The sequence below is a fragment of the Thamnophis sirtalis genome, unplaced genomic scaffold (assembly GCF_051295495.1).
Source record: "Thamnophis sirtalis isolate CommonGarterSnake01/CBP01778 unplaced genomic scaffold, rThaSir2_p1.2 scaffold_13, whole genome shotgun sequence".
Lineage (NCBI taxonomy): Eukaryota > Metazoa > Chordata > Lepidosauria > Squamata > Natricidae > Thamnophis > Thamnophis sirtalis.
Genome location: NW_028261393.1, coordinates 59,274,561 through 59,301,744, shown reverse-complemented (window position 1 = coordinate 59,301,744; position 27,184 = coordinate 59,274,561). Strand labels below are relative to the sequence as shown.

Sequence of the window (27,184 nt, the reverse complement as noted above, 5' to 3'; positions counted from 1 at the left end):
CCATACTTACAATTTATTTATGGATTAGCCTTTGGGCTATATTAAGTGCAGAGTTCCAGAAACTAATATATATAAATGGCTGTGTGTGTTTATGTTTGTATGTTCCAGCATAACTCTGGAATGCCTTGAGCAATTTCAACCAAACTTGATGCACAGATGACTTACTATCTGGAAACAAATATTGTGGGAGTAAGACATCCCTAACACCCCTCGGGGTGTGTGTTCTATTAAGATACAGCCTGTTGTGCTTTAAAATGGCTTCTACTGTACTGCCATAAAATGGCTTCTACTGTGCAGCACAGTGGCGTTGCCATGGTAACAACTTCACAGTACTCCACAAGAGGGCTGCCTCTGGTAAGCGGGAAAATCCAACGTTAGAAATTACGTTTGGTCTGGACATTTTCCCCTTATAAATAAATACTCGGACAATGCCGGGTTGAGACAGACAAAAAATATTCTCAGTGCAGATATGGGTAGACCCTCGACATATGACTTCAATTGAGCCTACAATTTCTGTTGCTGAGTGAGACCTTTGTTAATTTTTGATCTCTTTTATGACCTTTCTTGCCACTGTTGTTAAATGAATCACTGCAGCTGTTCAGTTAGTAACATGTTGGTTAAATGAATCTGGCTTCCCCGTGGATTTTGTTAGTCAGAAGATTACAACAAGTTTAGAATGGAAGAAAACACTGAAATGGTGTGAATTAACTGCAAATCCCGATTAATAAAAGAAGATTGAGATTGAGATGCTTTATTTATATGCCGCCCTTTTCCCTGGGGGGACTCAGGGCGGCTCACAACTCAAGGGTGCCAGATTGAATTAATCATGTTTCCCGTGTATTTATGATGTGAATGTTTCCCCCCCCCCCAGCACAGGGGAGTCAAACCAGCACGATGCATGCAGAATAAGATAGATCTCTCCAACTTCTGCAAAAGTTTTTTTTAAAAAGGGAAGCAAAATAAGAAACACAAAAATGACTGGCCATCGGATGTTGCTGGCCACGAAAAGGAAAAAGGATTGGTTGAATTGGTGGGAAGCCTAGTCAGGAATGTTGAAACAGTTTTGTGGCATGTTGGCATTCCTTCTTGCCAAAAGGAACAACTTGATATTCTTCTTGATAAACTGTTTACGCGGATGCTTTTAGTTCCTTCGCTTGTTCCAAATGTTTATCTGGAATGATTAAAACTTTTAAAAAAATCCCTGGGAGATGGGACAGTTTCTGTTTTTGTTTGTCCAGAGGCTCTTGTTATCTCTACCAAAAAGAGACAAATGTTTTAAGATTTGGCACTGAGATGCCGTGGTTTGGTTGAGCTGGAAAGAGAGAAAGAATAGAGAGAGACAGAGAGAGACAGGGACAAAGAAAAGAGAGGGAAGAGAGAGAAGAGAGAGGAGGGAGGAGAAAAAGAAGAGAGAGAGAGAAAGAGAGGAGAGAGAGAGGAGAGAAAGAAGGGAGAGAGAAGAGAGAGGGAAAGAGAGAGAGGAGAGAGACAAAGACACACAGAGAGAAAAGGGGTGCAAGAGAAGAGAGGGAGGAGAGAGAAAGAACGGAGAGAAAAAGAGAGAGAGGGAAAGAGCAAGTGAGCGAATGAGAGAGTGGGAGAGTGGGAGGGAGGGAGGGAGAGAGAGAGAACAAGACAGGAAAAAGAGGGGAGTGAACAGTTCGTACCAGTGTTGGGAACAATTTTGCAAAACCTACTCTGACTTTACATTGTATCAGCAAACAGGCTGTAGTATCTTTGTGGTTGCGTTGGGAAATTGGCAAGTGTGGATTTTCTCAGTGTTCATTTCAAGCAGCTCGCATGGGGGCGGGAAATGCTCTTCTGCCTGCACGATGAAGCCTCAAATATTTGTGGATTGACCGGAGGCTGTAAGATCCGTAAAAGATCATGGCAGGTTTTTACAACTGTCTGAAGACTAACAAGTAAGTGGTTTTCATTCACGCTTCCTTGCTTTTCTTTTCCTTCGGAAGACAGCCCAGGTTTAGTTGATCCTGGAAAGCAAAACACAACTTAGTTACTTACTTACTCCCTTCCTTGTTACAACCTCCCTTCTTCCGTTGTAGTAAATAATTTGGGCTCTTGTAAACCTCCAAGCACCCTCTGCAGATTTTGAGATGCCTTTGGGAACGAAAGCATGCTTAAATATGACAGAGGAGTTTGTTCATAAAACTTTTTGCTTTTCCTGAAGTGCCATGAAATTTTTAAAAAGGGGGGGAGGGAGGATATTGATCAGGAACACAACAATTATGTGCTGGTTTATTAAGAAAGGGGGAGGGGGTTTCAAGAGAACTGAGAACCAAATTTTTTTCAGATGCTGAACCAGTTAGTGATTGTAATTGATTAATAATTGGTAATTGATTGGTAATTGGTTAGAATGGGATTCCCTTGCATCAGGAGGCCATGGTAATTCGGAAAGCAGGCTGCTTTAGGATAAGAAAGCTTTGGAGTTTGTATCCTTTTTGGGATTTTGGAAAAAGAGCATGCTTAGCTTGTGATAAAGGTAAAGGTTCCCCTCGCACATATGTGTTAGTTGTTCCCAACTCTAGGGGACGGTGCTCTTCTCCGTTTCAAAGCCGAAGAGCCAGCGCTGTCCAAAGACGTCTCCGTGGTCATGTGGCTGGCATGACTAAATGCCGAAGGCGCACAGAAGGCTGTTACCTTCCCACCAAAGGGGGTTCCTATTTCTCTACTTGCATTTTTACGTGCTTTTGAACTGCTAGGCTGGCAGAAGCTTGGGCAAGTAATGGGAGCTCCCCCAATTGTCCTTCTGATCGACAAGCTCAGCGTCTTAGCCACTGAGCTACCGTATTCCCCATAGCTTGTGATAAGAAATCCTTTCAAGTCAGATAAACTGTTATCTAGGTTGAATGAAGTAGAGGAGGAGAGTTCACGACTGGACAGGATGGGAACATAAAAGAACATGAAATAATCTATGCTGGTTTGCAAAAACGTACAATTTGTGGTGGCCAGAACATCTCCATTCTGGGATATCTCAATACCACTCTGATGTACAGTTATATAATCACTTTTGCCGGTGCTATGGTAACTTTGAACGGCTGCTAAACGAACTGTCGTAAATCGAGGACTACCTGTACAGTAGCTCTCAACGTTTGAAGTTACTGTGACAGAGAGCCCCTTCTGGCAACCCACCCAGAGGGCGCCTTGCGGATGGAATTCCTTGGCCCCCCAGAACATCTGCATCAAATCCACTTGGACTCAAATAAACCAAGGGAGGGGGAATTTAATCTCTCCACATTGCCTCCCACCCACTACCCCCTTTAAGTTGCCCCCTCCCCTTAAAACCCACTGAACTGAAATCAACTCTTTCTGGCAGAGCTGCTGAGTCCTTGCTAGCTATCTGAAAAACGCCAAGCATTTGTCAGCGGGCGCTCTGGTCCAGTTCCAGGAGTATGATACCATATCCTGCACTTGAGGGAAGGGGCGGGTGGTGGAGAGGAAATGAGAGGGGTGGGCTGGAGAAGGGAGAGGCAGTGCTTGCTTTTTGCAATTAAAAAAGAAACAAGGGGGTTGCCAGGCATGCTGCTGCTCGGGTGAAGGGACAGCCTGGAGTGGGGGTGGGGTGAATTAGAAACACATTGGGTCCAAATGTTTGTGAGGTCGTGAGGAGCCCTGAATGCGGACATGGGGTTTCTTGCTGTGCTGTAGGGACGGGCAAGAAATAACACTAAACCACACAAGACACTTTCTCCACCATCATCCAGGCCTGTGTCACAACTGCAGCTCAGAGTCTTGAGAGCAGGCAGAGGTAGAGGTCATAATTCCACTCGTTTCACAAATCCCACAAAGTTTGTTTGGTTTCCACACTTCCAGACCACACTTCCTGAAATGAAGCAGAGAGGGACGCGCGTTCCTCCGTCGTCGTGCTTAGCTAACAAATCCTGCTGTAGAATCACGATTCCTGTGTCTGTGTGTGTCTGTGTGCATGACACATCGAGCCTACACTTGGCTGCCTTATGATTTAGTGGGTTGGGTGCCTCAAAATCATAGTGTGGCACATTTGACGTGTGCTGTGGATGACCTGCTCAGCAGGAAAATGGCATTTGTCCCATCCTGTTGGGTTGTGCTTTTTAAAAAAATGTTTTTTAAAATAAAAAAAGCATTGAACATTAAAGAAAATATACTGTATGTATAAACACAAGACAGAAGATGGAAAAGAATAAAATAATGTGCTTGAAATGTCAAGGAGATTAGATAGATAGATAGATAGATAGATAGATAGATAGATAGATAGATAGATAGATAGATAGATAGACAGACAGACATAGATAGATAGATAGATAGATAGATAGAAAGAAAGAAAGAAAGAAAGAAAGAAAGAAAGAAAGAAAGAGAAAAAAGAAGGACTAGGGGGTGACATGATAGCAGTTTTCCAATATCTCAGGGGCTGCCCCAAAGAAGAGCCGGGGGGGGGGGGGTTCAACCTATTCTCCAAAGCTCCCGAGGGCAGGGCAAGAAGCAATGGGTGGAAACTAATCAAGGAGAAAAGCAACCTAGAACTAAGGAGAAATTTCCTGACAGTCAGAACAATTAACCAGTGGAACAATTTGTCTCCAGAAGTTGTGAATGATCCAACACTGGAAGTTTTAAAGAAGAGATTGGATAATCATTTGTCTGGAATGGTATAGGGTTTCCTGCCTGAGCAGGAGGTTGGACTAGAAGACCTCCAAGGTCCCTTCCAACTCAGTGATTCTGTCCTGCTCCTTCCAATTCTGTTATTCCGGCTGCCTGGGGAATTCTGGGAGTTGAAGTCTACAGGTTGTAGAGCGCCTAATTCTGGACACGCCTGGCCTAGGATCTCCTGCTTGAGCAGAAGGTTGGACTAGAAGACCTACGAGGTCCCTTCCAACTCTCTCCTTCTGTTATGAAAGGACAGAGGTCAGGGGACACCCTTGACTCACAATTTGGAATGAAAAATGGGGGTGAGGTGAGGGTGGAAATAGCAAATTGTACAAATTTGACCCAGACTGAAAGATACAGGTTGGTTACCCGGTGGATTTTTTTCCACTGCTGGGCATCACCTATTTTGACCTCTCTGTCTGTTTGTTTTGCTGACTAACGAACAGATTAATACAGTTGGAAGGGACCTTGTAGGTCATCTAATCTGCCCAAGCAGGAGACCCTACACCATTTCTGACCAATGGCAGCCCAGTCTCTTCTTGAAAACCATCAGTGATGAAGCTCCCACAACTTCCAAAGGCAACTTCTGTTCCATGGGTTGATTGTTCTCACTGTCAGAAAATTCCTCTTTATTTCCAAGTTGAATCTCTCCTTGTTTAGTTTCCATCCATTATTCCTCGTCTGGCCTTTGGGTGCTTTGGAGAACAGCCTGACCCCCTTCCTCCTCTCTGTGGCAGCCCCTCAAATATTGGAAGACTGGTATCATGTTTCCCCTGGTCCTTCTCTTCCCTAGACCAGCCAGGCCCAGTTCCTGCAACTGTTCTTCATATGTTTTTGTCTCCAGTCCCTTAATCACCCCGGTTGCTCTTCTCTGCACTCTTTCTAGAGTCTCAACATCTTTTTGAGAGTGACCAAAACTGGATGCACGATTCTAGGTGTGGTCTTACTGGGAGAGAAATGTGGCCTGGCCTCAGTTCTCCGGCTTTTGTGCTTGGGTAAATATGGCCAAAGTATTCCCTTCTGGGTTGCTTTCAGTAGGGGAGCAATCCAGGGAGCAGCTGTTTCCTCTTGGGATTTGTTTTACGGACACAGCTAAGCGGGAGATCCTTTTTCCCTTTTCAGACTGCTCAAATGCTAATAAATGGTCTGCCCGTCCTTGTGCTTCATGCTACAATTAAGGAACCCCCCCCCCCCGTCCCTACTGTCGTCTTTCTGACAAATCTTTCTTGGGTTTGGCAGTTGTCTGCAAACGAAGCGAAAGTCACTTGCATGCGAAGGTGGATCCCATAATAAAAGCCTGGAATTACAGCGTCTCGCTGACCGTTAAGCAAGCCGACGTGTGGCCATGCCTGATTTTTGCCATAGTTTATGCAGCAGTCGTTAAGGGAAGAACCCAGTCGTTAAGCAAACACGGTGGTCATTCACCAAATCCACAATAGGCTTGTTGTCCACAATAGGCTTTTTTGAGGTGGCATGAAGAAAATGCTTATTTTCCAGCAAAAAATACCATAAATTGTGGTCACGAGACTCTGCAAAAGCCATAAATGTGAATGCCCAAAATGCAATCACGTGACCAGTTGTAAGTTGAGAACTACCTGCATTTACTTCCTCGGTTTAATATGGGTAGTCCTCGACTTACAACAGTTTATTTAGTGACCGTTTGAAGTTACAACGGCACTACAAAAAGAGACTTAGGAGCATTTTTCGCACTTATGACTGCTGCAGCATCCACATGATCAAAATTCAAACCGCTTGGCAACTGACTCATATTTATGACGGTCGCAGTGTCCTGGGATCACGTGACGAGCAAAGTCAACGGGGAAGGCAGCGTCACTTAAGAAGCGTGTGATTAATTTAACGCCTGCAGTAATTCACTTCTCAACTGTATCAAGCAAAGTCGTAAAATGGGGCCAAACTCACTTAACAAAGTTCTTACTTAACAACAGAAATTTGGGACTCGATTGTGGTTGTAAGAAGGACTACATGTGTGCCTGGGGTTCTTAACGTATATAGTTTTTGCCCTAGAAGAGATTGTCAGTTAGAGATGATCATCATCGATTAATTGAGATTAGTGGAATTAGTTGATAGGGTTTGTCTTCCATGCTGAATCATAAACCACGATGCGCAAATCGTACGGCTTCTTAGAAATGCTAAGTCAAAGTCAACAAACCAAGTTAGGGCTTGCAAACTCTCGGCTGGATGAGTGGGCGATTGCTTTATGAATGGCCGGAGTGAGGGGAAAACTGAACGAAGCCCAAATAAATATGGAAAAGATTTGGGATTTAAGCCAAAGACCCACCAACTGGGAAAATCTTGGTTGGGTTTAGCCGTCCCATCCAGGATTGCTTGAAACTTTTAATTTTTTTAAAAAAATCATGCTTGGTTAGAAACACCCATGCCTTGACTCTTTTGTTTTCTTATCAAGAACATTAAGGACTAGAGCCTTCTTTTAAAAATATTCCCAAACCACAGACATTTGGATTGAGTCAACTCCAGGCTACGGCTTCCTGGATGCCTGTCAGAAGAAGTCTCCGGAAAAAACATATTTAGGGTTGGGCCCGTGAGTTTCTCTCCTCCAGCGGTGTTTAAAATAAAAAAAACTTTAAAAGTGTGCAGCCTTTTAATGGCTTCTTTCCTCTCCTGTACACCCTGATCCCGACTTCCTGAAAGGGTGGGTGAGCCTTTCCGTAAAAGCAAGGATCGTTTTCCAGTTGGAGCCGGAGAACGGGAGGCTTTGAGAAGCATCCCAGATCCTGGGGACTCCCCAGAGCAACTCCTGTTGTGCGGTTGTGAGATGAAAGCGGCGGTGCCTCGCAAGGATCACAACCCTTTGGATAAATGTCTTCCCTGCTTCCTCTGTTTGCAAATCTAGGAACTGCATCGCGATGACCACCTCAGAGGAGCAACCGGAAGTGCTGGATGGCGAGGAAGCGGCCGACGCATCTTCAGGTGAGTTCTTAAAAGTAATGGGGGGGGGAGTTTTCAAGTCGTTGGGTTTTAGAGTCAGGGTCTTGACAGTGGGAGGGGGCCTCTCTCCTTCTGCACTTTTTAAAAGCCAATTTCAGAGACTTCCTACGTAGAATTAAGGAGAAATTTCCTGACAGAGAGAACAATGAAGTTGTCTCCAAAAGTTGTGGGTGCTCCATCACTGGAGGCCCATGGTGATTCTCCATCCTGCAGGTCGTGGTTGTCCCAAAGGTGCTTCCCCACCCCCACACCCCCAAGAGGCAACTGGATGATATGGGCTTTCCTGCTTGAGCAGGGGTTGGACTAGAAGACCTCCAAGGTCCCTCATCCTGAAGATGCTTTTTTCCCAAAAGGCCACTGGATTTCCTGGTGTTTTTTCTTTGAAGATGTTTCGCTTCTCATCCAAGAAGCTTCTTCAGCTCTGGAGGTTTTTGAGAAGAGATTGGACAGTCATTTGTTTGAAACAGTATAAGCAGTGGTGGGTTGCTCCCGGTTCAGCCCAGTTTGGCCAAACCTGTAGTAGCAGCAGCGGGAGGCCCCAGCCACCCACCTGGACCAGTAGTAAACATATTTGCAACCCACCACTGTGTATAAGCTTTCCTGCTTGAGCAGGGGATTGGACTAGAAGACCACCAAGGTCACAAATATGTTTTTTCTAAAGACTTTGTTTTTCCTTGAAGACGTTTCTCTTCTCATCCAAGAAGCTTCTTCCGCTTCAGAGGCTTCCAAAACCCCAGAGGGAAAAACAGGGAGTCCCTCTGTTGTTTGCGTTGTTTGTGTCTCCGAGCAAACACTGCCGTCTGCAGCGCATGGTGGCGTCACGGTCTTGTTCGCACCGTGCTCCCCTGGCACTAGAGTGTTTGGGCAAACGGTTTTTTTAAAAAAAAAAAAAATCTGATTTGCAGAAACGAGGAGACAAAAGGCCCACTTAAAGGACGCTGTGTTCGTCTTTGTTTCAAAGGAGTCCCCACAGCTGTCAGAACGGCCTCTGGCTGAGCCAAAGAATGGGCTACAGTCCCTTCAGAGCTGGCCTCTGCCCATCGCATGATGGCTCTGCAAGCCGGAGTCATCGGCGCCTCAGGCACGAAGCTGGCTTGTCTTTGGCGCATGGGCTCCAAGAGGTTGCGAGCTTCCTCTTTCTTGCGTGGCAGACACGCAGCTCTCCCTGCAGCCCAGAAAAACGGCAGGTTGATTTTGATAAAGGAGAATGTTGGCAGCTCCATTTCCAAGTGAAAGCAAACTCCATGCCTTAGTTAGTAGCACTGATGAGGTTGCCTAGTTTGGTAATGAAACGTCTGCAAGGAAACAATCAAGCTCAGAGAGTACCAAAGACCCAATAGTTTTTGCCCTTCTTTTCTCACTCTTTCTCCTCCTCCTCCTCTTCTTTCCCCTTCCCCTACTTGATTTCTCTCCTCCTTTCCCTTTCCCTTCCCCTCCTCCTTCTCCATTTCCCTCCGCTTTTCCTTTCCCTCCCCCTCCCCCTCCTCCTCCTTTTTCCTTCCCTTTTCTCCCCCTTCCCCTCCTCCTCCCCTTCTTACTCCTTTTTCTTCCCCTCCCCCTCCTCCTCTTACACCACCACAGCCTCCTCACTTCTACCACTGATGACATTCCCTAGTTTGGTAATGAAATGTCTGCAAGAAATCAACCAAGCTAAGAGAGCACCAGGGAGCCCTTCGTGGTCACTTTTCCATGGAGCTCTGAAATGCAATTCAGTAATCCAAAATGTAATAAAAGGAGGAAAATCACAGGCTTGGCATATCAAGGTTAGATTCGCAGCTGTAGCTAAGCCGTGGTGGCACAGTGGTTAGAATGCAGTACTGCAGGCTAATCCTACTAACTCCCGATTGCCAGCAGTTCGGCAGTTTGATCCTGACCAGCTCAACGTTGACTCAGCTTCTGTCCTTCCATGGTTGGTAAAAGGAGAAGCCAGATTGTTGGGGGCAAGAGGCTGACTTTGTAAACTGCTTAGAGAGGGCTGTAAGCACTGTGAAGCGGTATATAACTCTAAGTGTTGTTGCTGTTGTTATTGCTATCGTTTGCTATAGCAGGCTAACTCTGTCCACTGCGGGGAGCTCGGTCCTGACTGGCTCAAGGTTGACTCAGCCTTCCGTCCTTCCAGTCAGCAAGTCCCCGATTGTTGGCAGCAATAGGCTGACTCTGTAAACTACTTAGAGAGAGCTGTAAAACACTGTGAAGCAGTATATAAGTCTATTACTTGCGAAGGAAGGAAGGAAGGAAGGAAGGAAGGAAGGAAGGAAGGAAGGAAGGAAGGAAGGAAGGAAGGAAGGAAGGAAGGAAGGAAGTCGTAGTGGCACAGTTATTACAATGCAGGCTGTCTCTGCTCCCTGCCAAGAGTTTGATCCTCATCAGCTCAAGGTTGACTCAGCCTTCCATCCTTCATAAAAGGTCGTAAAATGAGGACCCACATTGTTGCGAGGCAACAGGCTGACTCTGCAAACCGCTTAGAGAGGGCTGTAAAGCGCTGTGAAGTCGTATTAAACCAATCTAAGCTGGTGGGATTTGTTGATTGTTTATTGTTTTGTTTTGCCCAGGGAAGAAAAAATCCAAATTCCAGACCTTCAAGAACTTCTTTGCCAAGAAAAAGAAGAGCAGAGACCCCCCGTCCTCCCCAGAGGAGACAAAGCGAAGGCCAAGCCAGGACAGCAGCAATGGCGGCTCTCCCCCACCGGACCCCCTCTTGCTCCATCCGCCTGGGGAAATCGAGTGAGCTTTCCTGCCCCCATCTCTGTGTCCCCCCGGCGAGGAAGCGCTTGTCGCTCCTGTGGGCGCACAAACAAATCTCACTGCTGGCTTTGGAATTCGGAGAATTTCCTCTTTCCCTTTTGCAAGCCTGCCTCCTGGCAGTTCTGAATGGCAAAATGTTTCCCCCTCGGGACAAGAGGGAGGAAGCCGGACTGCTCCTTTCCTCAAACACCCATCCAGATGGGGCTCATTAGCGGTGTGGGGTTGGCTTAAACAATTACATGTGTGCTGGTGCATGTGTGTGTTGTGTGTTGGGTTGCAGCGCCTTGCATGGCACAGGTAGGCCTCGACTCGCGACCGCAAAGGTGCCCCTAAGCAACATTTCTGCCATTAAGTGAGACAATTCAGTGAGTTTTGCCTCGTTTTACGACCTGTCTTGCCTTAGTTGTTCAGGGAATCTGTGATGACTCGAGGGAATGGCACAGAGGTAACACAGGCAGCTGGCAGTTCAAACCACCCCTTTATGGCTCCGAATGTTCCCCAAACGCTCCCACTTTTCTGACAAGTCCCAAAGCAAAGTGGTCTCCCCTCCCCCTCCTCTCTCTGCCTCTAGCCCAGTGATGTGTCATGTGGGAACATCAAACGCGCATACATGCTTGTCAGGACTGTGCTCCGGAAAAGCCAAACTTCCGGGTTCTAGCACGCATACGTGCCCAACGATCAGCTGGCCGGCCCACATGTGCAGGGTGGTTTTCGGCACTGCTGCGCACAGGAAGGACAGCTGATCATCGCGCGTGCATGCACGCCAGAAACCCAGAAGACAAACAGGCCGTGCATGCTGGGCGACATGGCTTTGTGTGCCACTTTGGGCACGCGTGTCATACTTTTGCAATCACGGCCCCAGCTCAAAGCTGTGAGCACCATGGCTGCAAAGCAAGACATCCAGAAACAATGCAAGGAATCCAGGAAAGTTCAAATACTCCAGGAATTCAGTGTTTGTTCCCGCAATTGCCCCTCCCCACAGCGTCTCCTTAAGTCTCAGTCCCCAGGTGTGCCTTGTGAAAATGGGCGGGGTGCTCTCCCCCCCCCCCCCCCGAGTAGCCTGCGACTTAGTCTGCGCTGTTCCCGCCTTCTCCCCACTCTCCATGCTTGAGGATCAGGAGGGAGTGGTCCTTACCTGAGCACTGCCTCTCATGTTCACTGCTTAGCCTCTCTTGGTCATTCTACCCCCTACCCCTTCCTCCCTGCCTACAAGCCATCCCAATCCTGAAAGGCCATGGTCTGCCTGGCCCTGCTCCTCCCCATCTTCTTCCCAAGCCAATGAAGCCGCCCCCTCAATCTCCCTCTGCTCCAGTCCCGGCTCATCTTCCTCCGCAGAGTCAGGCTCCGATCGCTGTGATTGTTAAGTTGGTAACACGGTCGCTAAGGGAGTCTGGCTTCCCGCATTGACTTCACTTGTGGCCAAAGGGGTTTGCATGAATCCTGGGGCACAGCAACTGTCATAAAGACATGCCAGTTGCCAAGCCTCTGAATTTTGAACATGTGACTGTGGGGAATGTCACGATGGTTGTAGATGTGAAAAAACGGCCACAAGTCACTTTTTTCAGCGTTGTAAGTTAAGGACTAGGGACGTGGTGGCTCAGTGGCTAAGACGCTGAGCTTGTCAATCAGAAAGGTTAGCAGTTCGAATTCCTAGCACCACGTAACAGAGTGAGCGCCTGTTACTTCTCCCAGCTTCCGCCAACCTGGCAGTTCGAAAGCACATAAAAATGCAAATGGAAAAATAGGGGCCACCTTTGGTGGGAAGGGAACAGCGTTCCGTGCGCCTTCTGGCATTTAGTCATGTCGGCTACATGACCATGGAGACGTCTTTGGACAGCGCTGGCTCTTTGAAACGGAGATGAGCAACGCCCCTGGAGTCGGGAACGGCTAGCACATACGTGCGAGGGGAACCTTTACCTTAATTTGAGGGCTACTTGTCCTCGTTGTATCCTTGCTTTGCACTTATTAAAGACAATGTGTTGCTTTCGCGCATCTCCTCGGTGTCAGGAAGCAGAAATGACCATTTTCCCACCTCTGATAAGAAATGAATAAATAAGCCATGAAGCAATGAAGAAATAGCGAAACACTCCATCGGATATCAGCAGCCGGCATCTGTGCTCATAGTTGGCTGAAGCAATTCTCAATTTACGGCCATATTTAGCAAGTGTTTTAAGCCATTTTCCATGAAGTCATGGAAAAAGTGACTTACGAATGGTTCTTATACTTATGACCGTTACTGTACATGTCACTGTGATTTAGGCATGACACCCAGAGGTGGTATTCAGCCAGATCTGACAGGTTGTGGGGAATCAGTAGCGGAAATTTTGAGTGGTTTGGAGAACCGGCAAATAGGCTGGCCCCACCCCCACTGCCTCACAGCCGATCTTCTTTTGTTGCCCTGAACAGGAGAACGGAGCTGGAAAGCAGGTTGGTGGGGTGGGGAGGGAATGGGGATTTTGCAGTAACCTTCCCCTGCCATGCCCACAAAGCCATTCCCACAGAACCGGTGATAGTAAAAAAAAATTTGAATACCACCACTGATGACACCCAACGTGTGTTTCTGATGGATGCAGAGTTCTTAAGTCACACAATCCCCAGGTGTGACTTTTGCGACCAGCTAACTTCCGACACGCACGGGGCAAGCCAGATTCACTTAACAACTGTGTGAATCACTTAAAGACTGCAGCAAAAAAAGAGAGTCTTAACATTTGCTTTCTTCTTTCGAGCGGTGGCAACCTTTGAAAAAGCTTAAATAGATTTATTTCAACTTTCAGGTTCAGTGGAAGCACGGGAAACCAAGATTTACTGCAGGACGACAAATTTCCTTTTGAAGCGTTGTGTGACATGGTTGGGGATGCATCCTTGCAGGAGAATCTCTCTGATGATGGTTTGCCCAGAAGCCTTCTAGACATCTCCACCATCCACGATGTTCTGACATCGTCTATAACTCAGGTATGGACCTGGTGAAATTTCTTAGCTGAGAGGTCACAGGGAATAGCCCTGCTAATTTGTCCAGTCTCTTCTTAAAACCTTCCAGTAGTGGAGCATTCACAACTTCAACAACATCAACAAGTTATGGCTTGTGAGAAGGACAGCCAAAGAGTCAAGCACCTGGTGAATACCTCTTTTTTCCAGGATTATGCCACAGACCCTCCGATGGTATTTCCTAACCTTCTTTTTCTCACAACCTTCTGAAATAATCTTTTTTTTAACAAAGTGTAGATCCTATGCAGTGTCTTTAGTTGCGTTGACCACTTAAGAGGCAGTGGGATACCAGCGTCAACCTCAATGAGAATCATCAGATGGACATGACCAGATCTTACCCTACACCTGTATGTATGTATGTATGTATGTATGTATGTGTGTGTGTGTGTGTGTGTATATATATATATATATATATATATATATATATATATATATATATATATATATATATATATATATATATATATATATATATATATATATATATATATATATATATATATATATATATATATATATACTTAAAGTCACAACCCCTGGTATGCCCAAATGTGGGAGGAAGGTCACACTTCCACTCTCTGTCATTAGGCTCGTCACAAGAGTCCATCCAGACTCTTATTTATCAGCACAAATAAAAACACACATATATATATATATATATATATATATATATATATATATATATATATATATATATATATATATATATATATATATATATATATATATATATATATATATATATATATATATATATATATACTTAAAGTCACAACCCCTGGTATGCCCAAGTGTGGGAGGAAGGTCACACTTCCACTCTCTGTCATTAGGCTCGTCACAAGAGTCCATCCAGACAGAAACCCAATATTTTTACTGTTGCCTTTGTTATATTTGTGTTTTTATTTATTTATCAGCACAAATAAAAACACATATATATATATATATATATATATATATATATATATATATATATATATATATATATATATATATATATATATATATATATATATATATATATATATATATATATATATATATATATATATATATATATATATATTTTTGATGAGGTACATATGCTACCTGTTCCCGGCTCTAGGGGAACGGTGCTCATCTCTGTTTCAAAGCCAAAGAGCCAACAATGTCCAAAGACGCCTCCGTGGTCATGTGGCCAGCACAACTAAATGCCGAAGGTGCACGGAACACTGTTCCCTTTCCATCAAAGGTGGTTCCTATTTTTCTACTTGCATTTTTTCTGTGCTTTCGAATTGCTAGGTGAGCAGAAGCTGGGACAAGTAACGGGAGCTCACTCTGTTACAGTGCGCTAAGAATTCAAACTGCTGACTTTTCTGATGGACAAGCTCAGCATCTTAGCCACTGAGCCTTCACCATTTTGATAGGTTCCCAAAAATCCTACGTTTCTTATTTGAGTTAATTTTCTTCCTCTCTCTTCTATCTGCAGCCTTCCGGCCCTATCCAGCTCTGCAGCTCTTTGAGTTCAGACGAGACAGATGGCGAAGACAATTGCGTAAATACCAGTCAGGTATCCAGCAAAAGTTCCAGCCAACAGTCTTTCATGAGATTTCACAACTACAGACCTTCATCAGGCTTGGAGAGTTGCCAGGCTGATATCTTCCAAATGCCACTCTGTAGCAGACAATACTTGGCAAGAAGTCAGGCACAGATCTTCACCCTGTTTAAGGAACTAATTGTCTCCTGCAAACTCCCCTCCCTTTTCTCTCCTCTTTATTCCCTCTGAGAGGAGCCATTCACGGTCCACCTGTGGCTTTACTCCAAAGTCGGCACCGGTTCTTTAGTGTTCCCTTCTCCTGGCAGCTCTGGGCATGCTCCAGCTGTTTGTCTGCCCCACTGATGTCTGCTGATAACTGGCATATGGCCCTGGCCCCATCTCTGCCTCCGACACAGAGCCCTCCTCAGAGCCTTCCCCAGACTCCAGGACTGTCCCAATTTCCTCCCCAGCCTCCTCACTGTCTGAATCTGCTGCCAGATCTGCTGGTGACAACAGAGAGAAGCTGAAGCACATTGTCATGTCTTCTTCTATAGGTCACTTCGGGGTCTCTTTCTAAATATCATGGCTCATTTCCTCCGGGGAGTTCCGTCTTGCCCCTCAGCCACGGGATTCCGGTTGATTTCAACACCCCGGCTTCTCCCTTGGCCTGCCTGGACACCGCGGCGGCCAGGCACAGGATTGCAATGAACCCAAGGAAGCAGAAAGGGTTCACAAAGAAGAGTCACCATTCTCTTGTGAGTAGCTGTTAGGACAAGGTCCTTTGGGGAGAGAGAGAGAGTTAGAGTTAGAGACAGTGGTGGTATTCAGGCAAACCGGTAGTGGCGGACCCGCTACCCTCTCCAGCACTATGCAGTCCTATTTAGTCACATTTTCTAAGCCACGTGCATGCGTGCAAGTCCCGCGCACACTCGCAGTTTTGGTGTGCTGCAAATCAGTGGTAAAAGTATGTAAAACCCACCTCTAGTTAGAGGCTTAGTTAGTGATGCCCCAAAACAGAAGGACGCTTCAATTCCTGCCCTGGACGAATGGCTGCAAAAGTTGATGGAGTTAGCACAGATAGCTAAATTGTCTGATTTGATCAAAGAAAAAAAACCCCACAATTATTTTTGTTTCTCCTTGGAAACCACTTCAGGACTTTCTGCTTGGGGTGGGGAAAAATGAAACTGATTTTGGGTTTTACTGATTAGATAGCTCTGTTGTTCTAGAAATGGCTAGTTCACGCTATTATGGAAAAGTAAAAAGTTGAGGTTGGATGTTTATGCCTTATTCTACTGCAACAAAGGGAGACGGAAGTCTATGCCTCCCCCCCCCCCGTTTCCCCCCCTTCTTTTGTACGCTTCCCTCTTCCCCTTACCCCTCCCTTTGGTTTCCTCCCATCTGCTTTTGCATCTTCATATTTTACATTATAAGGTAATAAAAAATTGTAAACCACAGAGGGTAGATAGATAGTTACTTCAACTTGCAACAGTTCAAAGTTACAGTGGCATCAAAAAAAGTGACTTATGACCACTTTTTACACTTACGGCTGCTGTAGCCTCCCCATGGGGTCTCGTGATCAAATCCAGACCTTTGGCAAATGATTCGGATTCATGACGGTCGCCGTATCCCGGGTCACGTCCCCTCTTGTGACCTTCTCATAAGCCAAGTCAATGGGGAAGTCAGATTCCCTTAATAACCGTGTCACTAACTGAATAACAGCCGTGATTCACTTAATAACTGTGGCAAGAAAGGTCACAGAATGGGGCAAAGTTCACTTAACAATTGTCTTGCTTAGCAACAGACATTTTGGGCTGTATTTTATTTAATTTATTCATTTATTAAATTTCTTCGCTGTCTGTCTCTCTGCAAGTTAACTCTGTGTACAGCTTGTCTCTAACTTATGAACGTAACTGAGGCTGGAATTATGGTAGGTTAAGTTGTGCCAGTTGCTAAACAGGTCATCTCTGTCACATCAGGTGGAGCAGATGTTGGAGCAGCAACAACCTCTGGAGCCTGTTGAAGATGAAAGAAATCTCTCCAAAGTCCTCGCTGGTCAGAGGAAATCTTGGGAAGGTAACTCCCTCAACACCATCATCATCGTACATATTTCTGGAGACAATGGAGAGCTTTCTTGTATTGAGATTTGAAGGCTGGAAACCAAGGAGGTTGATGATGATGATGATGATGATGATGATGATGATGATGATGATGATGATGATATGATGATGTTCTTGATGATGTTGATGAAGATGTTGATAAAGATGATGATGAAGAAGATGATGATGGTGTTGAGGGAGGTACAGATATAGGTTAACAGAGTTGGAAAGGACCTTATAGGTGATCTACTCCAACCCTCCCCCCAAGGAGATTATGGTAGTGATGTTGATGTTGATGATGAAGATGATGGTGATGGTGGTGGTGATGAAGATGATGATTGTGATGGTGGTGGTGATGATGTTGATGAATGATATTGAAGATGATGATGGTGGTGATGATGGTGATGAAGATGATGAAGGTGATGGTGATGGAGATTATGATGTTTATGAAGTGATGCTGCTGCTGATGTTATCCATTCAGTTGTGTCCAACTATTGGAGCTTCCATGGATCTCTGGTCTCTCCACATCTTCTGATCTGTTTCTTTGAGTCATTCCATGCTCTGGCTGGTATCAGCTTTGAGAGCCTCCAGCCGTTGTGGCAGCCTGGTTTCCCTCTACTGCTAATTAATTATTTTTCAAAGTGAATTCCCCTGCATGATAAATGAGATGCAGCTTTGTAATTTTTGGAAACCCTTACTTTCTCTTCTCTTCATTTTTCTTATCTAGGCTTGTTGGGCCACCGTGTGGTGAATGTCAACGAAGATGGGACTGACCATGCATCACCTGGGACCAGAACCTCTAAAGCTTTGCCTTCTTCTTGCAGCACTGACCTACATGGAGATGGAACATCCGTCTTGATATCAGAGGCCGAGAATTTGCTGGAGACTCGGCTCCAGTTGAATTCCACCAAGCCCTCTCCAAATGTTCCATCCTCTCTCACCAAAGATGGAGAAGGAGAGAATATGGACAAGGAGGAAAAGAAAGGAACGTGTCCTCCCACAGTTGCTCAAAAAGCACAGAGTGGTCCAGATGTCACAGAGATCTCCGAATCTCTCCACTTGAAGACAAAAGCCATTGGACTCCATAGTACATCACCCTCTGCTTTGCCAAAGAGTAAGGTAGGGAAAGAACTTGGAGCAGAAGACAACCAGATAGTTTGCACACAACGAACAGATGCCCGAGCAAGTGTTTCTAAACCTGCCAGGAACCGACACAGAGCATGTGCTAGAGCTGTCCTTGTAGACGGCTCTTCTTCTCTGGAGGCAGGTCCCGTGTTGGGTGTTCCACAGCTTTCTTCATCTGCTCTGAAGGTTTCCTCAGATGCCCCAAAGGACTTAATGGACAAGAAAAGACACGCCATAGATGAAAATGGAAGAGGGCCTTCAGATGTTGAATTTCAGCCTTCTCAAGGCCCTGGGAAGCCGACGGATTCTTTGCAGAGCACATTGTCCACATCGGAGGTTGATTCTGATAGACCTGTGCTTCTAAATGCAGCAGGTAAGAAACCTGCGGACAGCACCATTCAAGAGTTGGGTAGTCTTTCTTCTGGAAGATTAGCCACTGTGGGATCTACTGAGGTGGCTTCCAAAACTCACCCTCCCGTCAGCACTCCTGGAGTTCAGCTGGCAAACGTCGTCACCGAGGAAGAAAGCAAAGCTACGGAGATGATCAAGACCCAGACAAAGCCTTCTGCTGTGAAGCCCGTGAGATTCACCATCGCTCCCGCCTGGCAGAGGTCACTCTCAGGAGATTCAAGCTCTGTCAACAATTCCTACCCTCGAAATTCTCCAACGTCTCCCGTAAAACCAGAATTGTTTGAAGGAACTTCTCTACTAGATGCAGGCTCACCAATTTTAAACACTCCAGAAAGACCTGATGGGGCTAATAGAAACACGGGGGTCCCCTTGAATTCTTCCAGTGAGGAAGTCCAAAACTGTGAAAGTCCATTTGGAGTGAAACTAAGGAGAACTTCTTCTTTGCTAAAGTATCAAACAGAACATCACTGGGACCCCCCCAAGCTGATGCCATTGGCAGTTCCTTCACCATCCTCTGTAAAAACCGAAACCAAGGCAGCAAATTCTGGAACCAACCTTCAACATCTTACCATGGGTATTAAGGGTTTGGTTGCAAACTCCGGCATCCAAGAGAAAAATCTGCAGAAGACCAAAGCTGGAGAAGAAGACACCAAGCTGCAGAAGACCAAAGGTGGAGAAGGAGGCCCCAAGTCACAAGCAAGCAAACTTTCAGGTATTTCTCTTTTTGAGCCAGGACGACATTGGCCAACAAGGTAGAACTAAGCAACCGATGCCATTGAGGTCATTGCTAAGCTATACAACTTTCATTATAACCGCTGTAGAATTGTACAAATCGGGTTGTGTTTTTTCTTCCCTCCCTTTTTCATTGGGTGAAGGGAAATCTTCTCTGGTTACAATGTAGTTGCTGTACAGTGGTAAATTCGTGGGTGTTGTAGTAGAGCATACCCCGAGGTCTCCATGTGGCAGAAGGCCTTAAGGCATGAAGAATCGGCACCACACCTTAATTTTGAGTTAAGGTGATTTATTGCTCATGCCTATACACAGGAATCTAGTCAGCAGTAAGCTGATGCTAGTGAAGGGTCAACAGAAGTCAAGAGGAGTTGAACTTGTGGGAACGTAATGACTCAAGGCTACTTCCTCTCTTGACTCCGCTCTCTGACTTTCCCTTCCCTTCTCCTATATCAGGTGGCTTGCCATGCTGAAAATCAACTTCTTCACAATTTTACTGTGTTTTCCCCAAAATAAGACAAGATCTTGTTTTCTTTTGACCCCCAAATTAAGCACTTGGCCTTATTTTGGGGGAGATATTATTGATATTTTTGAGGTGCAGGCGGCTATGAGCGTGGTCATGGCTGCTGCTGTGTTGCAATATTTTGGGGGAGGGCTTATTTTGGGGGGAGGGCTTATTTTAGCACATGCGCTCAAAAGCCCGATTGGGCTTATTGTCTGGGGAGGTCTTATTTTCAAGGAAACAGGGTAGTAGAACAACAGAGTTGACCTTGGAGGTCTTCTAGTCCAGGGGGTTCAACCCTATACCACGTTGGACCAATGGCTGCCCTGTCTGTTCTGAAAAGCCTCCAGTGATGGAGCACCCACAACTTCTGAAGGAAACGCCATTCCACGTTCCCACTGTCAGGAAATTTCTCCTTAGTTTTAGGTTGCTTCTCTCCTTGGTGAATTTCCCTCCATTGCTTCTCGTCCTCCTTCTGGTGCTTCGGAGAAGAAGCTCCTGTGGTGTTTCTTTCAAAGTCAAGAAAATACCGGAGGGTATTTTGACTTACACTCCTTGCCACCAAAAGCCGCAGCTTTCTTGTACCTAGCAGGAGAGCCTGCTCCACCTGCCACAGGTAGATTCTTACTAGAAGGTGAAGAGGCGGGCTTAGAGTAGGGCATGAGTCCTAGCTTGATTTTAACACGTGCACCCAATATAAGCCCCACCCCCAAAATAAGCCCCCATTAAGACTCCGCCTACTCCAGAGTCCACGGCTCTAAATTAAGCTAGGGTTGGGATGGTTGGCGGTGGTGGAGCTGCCCTACTACTTACCTTCAGACAGTTACAGCCGGGCCTCACACAGCCCAACAGCTGCTTTCCTGGCCCATTTCTATTGCAGCTTTCCTGGAGGCCTCTGCAGGTGGTAACAGAGCTCTTTTATTGGCTGCAGGGGCCTTCAGGGAAGCCTTGCCAGCCACAGAAGAAGCTCCTAAAGGCCTGACGAAGAAAAGGAGGCTGGGGCTGCTGTTGTGGCCCACCAGTGGCCAATGGAGCTGGCAGCAGATTCGGACAGGGAGGAGGCTGGGGAGGAACCTGGGCCAGTCCTGGAGTCTGGGGAAAGGTCCGATGAGGGCTCTGTGTCGGAGGCAGAGAGGGGGCCAGAGCCGTCCGACAGTTATCAGCTGCCTTCAGAGTCAGACATCAGGGAGGCAGAAGAACAGCTGGAGCCTGTTCCCAGTGTGCGCATGCGCAGAGCTGCCAAACGAAGGGAACAGCTAAAGAACAGGGGTCGTCTTGGGAGTAAGGCCACAGGTAGATGATGAATTTATTTCCCAGAGGAAATAAAAGAGGAGCGAAAGGGGAGTTTGCAGGAGACAATTAATTCGCTTAATTGTTTTGTGACTCTCCGAGACTCCTTGCCAAGTTCTGCAGATATCGGCCTGGCAGCTCTCCAAGCCAGAGAAGGTCTGTGACTGCAAATCCTTCCTCAAAAGACTTTGCTGGATGCGAAGGAGCAGAATTCACAGTCAATTACTAAAAGGGTTTTTTGTCGGGACCAGGAGTTTGCTTCATGCTCTCGGGAAACCTCGGTCAGAACAGCTGCCGCGCTGCAAGTGTGCTGAGTCTATGGATGACATCCCCCCCCGAAAATAAGACCTGGTACCTTTTTTGGTGGTTAAAAAAAAGACAGTGTCTTATTTTGGGGGGAACACGGTGGGTCCCAGCTGAGAAGACAAATCCTGAAACGTGGAGCTGTGTTTCCATCCCTTTCTCTTGTAGAACAAACCCCTGCAGTGGTTTCTGGAAGCGTCTCCGTTCAGCCGACTTGGGTCTCCGTGGCAAAACAGAAGCAGCAAGGATTCCAGGATGTGGTGGCAGCAGCCAAGGGGCAGAAAAAGAGGGAGGAAGGCACAGCCAAGAGGGGAAGAGAGGATGCGAAGATTGTAAGTGCATCTCACCTGGAAAAGGTAAAAACACACAGATATCAGAATAACACAGTGCAAGTCTGTCGGTGTGTGGAATGCCAGGGGAATAATGGAGCCCCTCCACTTCAAATAATTCATTTACCGATTGTTTGAAATTACCGTGGGACTGAAAAAAGCAACTTATGACCCTTTTTTCACACTTACGACCATTGCATCATCCCCACTGTCACTTAATCAAAATTTGGACGCGTGTCAATGGACTCGTATTTATGACGGTTGCAGCGTCTCCATGGTCACGTGATCAAATTCAGACACTTGGCAACTGACTCGTATTTATGACGGTTGCAGCGACCCCCTTTTGAGACTCTCTGACAAGCAGAGTCAATGGTGAAACCAGCTTCACTTTTAAATGTTACTAACCGTGTTAAAAACCGTGTCACTAACTCAACAGCTGCGGTGATTCGCTGAACCACTGAGGCAAGAAATATTGCAAAATGGGACAAAACTGACTTAAAAATTGTCTCACTTAGCTATGGAAATGTCGGGTCAATTGTGGTCGTAGGTCGAGGACTACCTATATTGCAAGCTACCTCCCATATAGGGTGGATCTATCCCGTCGGCGTGAGCCTTCAGAAAACTCTCCCATATCCTCCCGAAAAATCTTTTAAAATTTAAATGTAATTTTTAATTTCTTTAAAAAAAAATAGATTGAATTTTTCTTTTTTATTTTACAGCAAGTAACCATTCCTAGCAATAGTTTGCCCAAGAAAACTGGCCCTTACCAAAATGTGTGTCTACTGGAGAGTAAAGTACTCTTGAAGTCAGCGCAGTTGGCTGCCAAAGGTAATAACGGAATAACAGAATAAGAGTTATTGGAAGGGGCCTTGGAGGTCATCTAGTCCAACCCCCTGCTCAGGCAGAAAACCCTACAGCATTTGAGACAAATCCAGTCTCTTCTTAAAAGCATCCAGTTGACAGAGCATCACAACTCCAGGCAAGCTGTTCCGCTGATATTCTAATTGTCAGGATGTTTCTCCATAGTTCTACGTTGCTTCTATCCTTGATTAGTTTCCATCCATTGATTCTTGTCCTACCCTTGGGTGCTCTGGAGAATAGCTTGACTCCCTCTTGTTTGTGGCAGCCCCTGAGATATTGGAAAATGCTATCATGTCTCCCCTGGTCCGTCTTTTCATTAAACTAACATACCCAGTTCCAGCCACCATTCTTTATATGTTTTAGCCTCCAGTCCCCTAATCATCTTTGTTGCTCTTCTCTGAACTTTTTCCAAAGTCTCCACATCTTTTTTTAAAATCGTGGCGGCCAAAACTGGATGCCGTATTCCAAGTGTGTCCTTACCAAGGCCTTATAAAGTGGTGTTAACACTTCACGTGATCTTGATTCTCTCCCTCTGTTGATGCAGCCTAGAACTGTGTTGGCTTTTTTGGCAGCTGCTGCACACGGCTGGCTCCTATTTAAGTGGTTGTCCACTAGGACTCCAAGAGAACTCTCTCAGTTACCACTCTTGAGCAAGGTACCCCCTATGCTGTTCCTGTGCATTTTGCCTCACTGTCGAACCTTACTTTTTTTCACCACTTAATTTCATTTTGTTAGAAGTCAGCTTTGATCTTGTCTTTTTGCTTGTTGATCTAATTCAGAATTCGGAAGGTCAATGAAATGATTGTATTGCATGCTCAATCCCACTTCCTCTTCCTGTTCCTTTATTTTTATTTTTTTCCAGAACAACTGTCCTAGACCAGATAAAGAGGCCCATCTTGACCCCTTCCAAGACATTAGCCCAGCTGTCTTCACTCACTGCGATGCTAAGAATAGGAATAGCAAACAGGATTCCTTTAAGTCCTATCTCTGGCCGAAGAGATCGTACCACAAATATTGCAATGCTTTTGGCGTCACGTCAATTTCCACAAAACATAATTTCTTAGGAAGAGCCTAAATGCTCTAAGGCCACCCCTAGAATCCCGCATCCAGTTTTGGTACCACACTATAAAAAAAATGCGGAGACTCTAGAAAGGGTGCAGAGAAGAGCAACAAAGAGGATGATGGGACTGGAGGCTGAAACACAGATGCAGCAACTACGTATGTCTAATTTAATGAAAAGAAGAACTAGGGGAGACATGATAGCAGTCTTCCGAGGGGTTGCCACAGAGAGGAGGGGTTAAACTATTTTCCAAGGCACCTGAAGGCCAGACTAGAAATAATGGATGGAGAATGAACAAGTATATATTCTACCTAGAAATAAGGAGGAAGTTTCTGAAAGTGAGAACAATCAATCAATGGGACAGAAGTTGCCTTCGGAAGTTGTGGAAGCTTCATCACTGGAAGCTTTCAAGAAGAGACTGGACTGCCATCTGTCAGAAATGGTGTAGGGTCTCCTCCTTGGGTAGGGTGGGGGTTTGGACTAGATGATCTACAAGGTCCCAACTCTGTTGATGTGTAATCCATTAACTGAATGTATATCTAGATTAATGCTTCTCAACTGGCAACTTTAAGATGTCTTAAGCTTCAGCTCCCAGAATTTCTCAGCTACCTAGTATGTGGAAGGGTCTTGGAGTTGCCAAGTTGGAGATCCCAGATCTAGTATATAAGGTGGGAACACCACAAAACCCCTTTGCCCAGTTAGCTAAGCTGTTTTCACTTCTTCCTTTGGAACAGTATACTAGAATAAATGGAATAGGACCTCCTGCTTGAGCCAGGAGTTGGATTAGAAGACCTCCAAGGCCCCTTTCAACTCTGTTATTCTGTATTCTTTAAGGAAAACCAAAATCCTCATGTCTCAATCATCCAGGTCATGGTTGTCCCAAAGGTGCTTTGGGCAATTTGACTTTCTTGTGTTGTTTTTTTCCTTTCAAAATGTTTCCCTTCTCATCCAAGAAGCTTCTGAAGAACGGAACCTGAAGAACTTGAACTTGAGAAGCTTCTTGGATGAGAAGGAAAACATTTTCTTTCTTTCTTTTTTGATTTGGGGATGCTGGGGATTTTATTTTTTGGATGCTGCTCCCCAAAGAAACTGGGAAGGAAGGCAGAGAAAGAGATAAGGAAGGAAGAAAGGAAGGAAGAAAGGAAGACAAAAAATGGAAGGAAGACAGAGAGAAAGATAAGGAAGGGAATGAAGAAAGACAAAAAAAGAAAGAAGGCAGAGAGATGGATGGAAGGAAAAGAGAGATAAGAAAGGAAACTAGAAAAGAAAGGAAGGAAAAAGGAAAAAGGGAAGGAAGAAAAGGAGGAAACGAGAGGAAGTAAAATGTTTTCGAAGAAATTTTCAAAAAGGCAAATTAACTTTTGGGGAAAAAAGCATCTTGGGGACAACCAAAACGATGTGATTCTTCTTAGGTCTCCGTAGCCTTCAGATGTTCCTTGATGTCTCACATTGTTTTTCAGAAGGATGTGCCAGAATCCTCCCGCAGGAAAGTCTTCTGGTGGAAAAGGACACCAGGTTGCCACCAATCCTGCCCGGGGCCTCCTGCAGCTCCACCGAGCCTCCCTGGCTGTCTCTGGCTAAGAAGAAGGCTAAAGCATGGAGCGAAATGCCTCAAGCTGTTCAATAGCCAATGGGGGGAAAAACCCACACAAATCTTCTCACAATCGGCTGCCAGTAGCAGTATTAGGAGCTGAAAGCTGAGGGCAAACGTGTGTGTAGACGTCTTGAGAAATGGAAGAGTTGGTCCACAAGGAAACAAGACCACGTTTTCACTTTGAATTCCTAAAAGAAGGAGTTTCAGCCAAATGTGAGGCTTTGTCCTGATCTAGGCTTCCCAAGAGCATGCAGCAAACTCCTGGTCCTGACAAAACCCGCTTTTATTAATTGACTGTGAATTCTGCTCCTTCACAGCCAGCAAAGTCTTTCGAGGGAGGACCCTGAAAGACCTTCTCCGGCTTGGAGAGCTGCCAGGCCAATATCTGCAAAACTTGGCAAGGAGTCTCAGAGAGCCACGAACCAATTAAGGGAACTAATTGTCTCCTGCAAACTCCACTCCCCTTTCGCTCCTCTCTTATTTCCTCTGGGAGGGGCCATTCATTGTCTGGCCTTACTCCCAAGTCAACCCCTGTCCTTTAGCTGTTCCCTTCATCTGGCAACTCTGCTCCAGTTGTTCGTCTGCCCGACTCTGAAGGCAGCTGGTAGCTGGCATAGGGCTCTGGCCCCCTCTCTGCCTCCGACACAGAGCCCTCATCAGAGCCTTCCCCGGACTCCAGGACTGGCCCAGGTTCCTCCCCAAGCTCCTGTCTGAATTTGCTGCCAGCTCTGCTGGCCGCTGGTGAGCCAGAACAGGCTTGGCCCAACCATTCGAGATCGTTTCCCTGCTTGCTGTCCACTGGGGGCCACAATCCAGGTGGATGAGCCTAGCCAACTTCTTGAAGACCAAGACTTCTGCTGAGATGAACTAGGTTTGTCTCTTGTGTTTGAGTCCTTCTGCCGATCCGTGTTTGCCCAAGGTAGAGTAGCGTCTGCTGGAACTTCTGTCCTCCTTATAGCCTATTGGGACGTAGAAGTTTTAGGCCAAGTGTTCTCGGACTTGACCCCTTGAAAATGGGTGGGCTTCAACTCCCAGAGTTGGCTGCCTTGAAGTTCACCTGTCTTCAGGTTGCCAAACCCTGGCAAATATGGTGAAGATACTTCACCATACTCTGTTCTCTGCCCACATCAATCTCTCTTATTCTAGTGGATTTTTTTGAAGCTACCAGATCGAGAGATCGGTCCTGGAATTAACTCATCCCTCTTGGAATTAAACCTGTTTCAATCCTACCCAGGGTTCTGACCAAGGCCTCCCAAGAGCACGAAGCAAACTCCCGGCCCTTTTATTAATTGACCGTGAGTTCTGCTAATTCACATCCAGTCTTTCAAGGGAGGATTTACAGTCACAGACCTTCTCTGGTTTGGAGAGCTGCAAGGCCGAGATCTGCAAAGCTTGGCAAGGAGTCTCAGAGTCACGAACCAATTAACTAAACTAATTGTCTCCTGCAAACTCCACTCCCCTTTTGTTTCCTCTAAGAGGGGCCATTCATCATCCACCTCTGGCCTTCCCTGTTCTTTAGCTGTTCCCTTCGCCTGGCAACTCTGCGCATACGCGCACTGGGAACAGGCTCCAGCTGTTGTTCTGCCTCACTGATGTCTTGACTCCGAAGGCAGCTGATAACTGTCGGACGGCCCTGGCCCCCTCTCTGCTTCCGACACAGAGCCCTCATCCGAGCCTTCCCCAGACTCCAGGACTGGCCCAGGTTCCTCCCCAGCCTCCTCACTGTCTGAATTTGTTGTCAGTTCCGCTGGCCACTGGTGGGCCACAACACCCAATTAGGACCACTTGCCCTAACTTCCCAACTCTTGAGTGAAATCTCCTTTTCTCTGCATAAGCGATCAGAAAAACAATGTCTTTTTATTTTTCTTGTCTGTTACGGTTGGGATTTTTTAAAATATGTCAATAAATAGCTTTTAAATACAAGGTAAGTAGATGCTGTTGGTTTATTTTCACAAGTCTTGTTTTTCTGGATCTCCCAACTTTTTGTACTTCTTGTTTTCTTCTTAAATGCTCCAGTCGCTTCCCGAGCTTTGATG

At 45.9% G+C, this 27,184-nt stretch overlaps 1 protein-coding gene across 4 annotated transcripts in view; it reads left to right on the top strand.

The window, feature by feature from the left end:
* Positions 1-27,184, top strand: part of LOC106557014 (uncharacterized) — a 32,738-nt gene extending 5,554 nt beyond the window's left edge. The window contains exons 1-11 of one of the 4 annotated variants that reach the window (XM_087727045.1): positions 1,659-1,922; positions 7,511-7,587; positions 10,158-10,329; positions 13,125-13,302; positions 14,801-14,881; positions 15,403-15,603; positions 16,825-16,921; positions 17,672-19,192; positions 21,473-21,636; positions 22,353-22,461; positions 25,015-27,184. In XM_087727045.1, coding sequence (XP_087583171.1) covers positions 1,888-1,922; positions 7,511-7,587; positions 10,158-10,329; positions 13,125-13,302; positions 14,801-14,881; positions 15,403-15,603; positions 16,825-16,921; positions 17,672-19,192; positions 21,473-21,636; positions 22,353-22,461; positions 25,015-25,181 — 2,802 coding nt within the window. In that variant the 5' untranslated portion in view covers positions 1,659-1,887 and the 3' untranslated portion in view covers positions 25,182-27,184. Of the gene's footprint in view, positions 1-1,658; positions 1,923-7,510; positions 7,588-10,157; positions 10,330-13,124; positions 13,303-14,800; positions 14,882-15,402; positions 15,604-16,824; positions 16,922-17,671; positions 19,193-21,472; positions 21,661-22,352; positions 22,462-25,014 lie in introns of those variants that run through there. The other 3 variants (XM_087727044.1, XM_087727043.1, XM_087727046.1) reach the window with 3 other exon arrangements.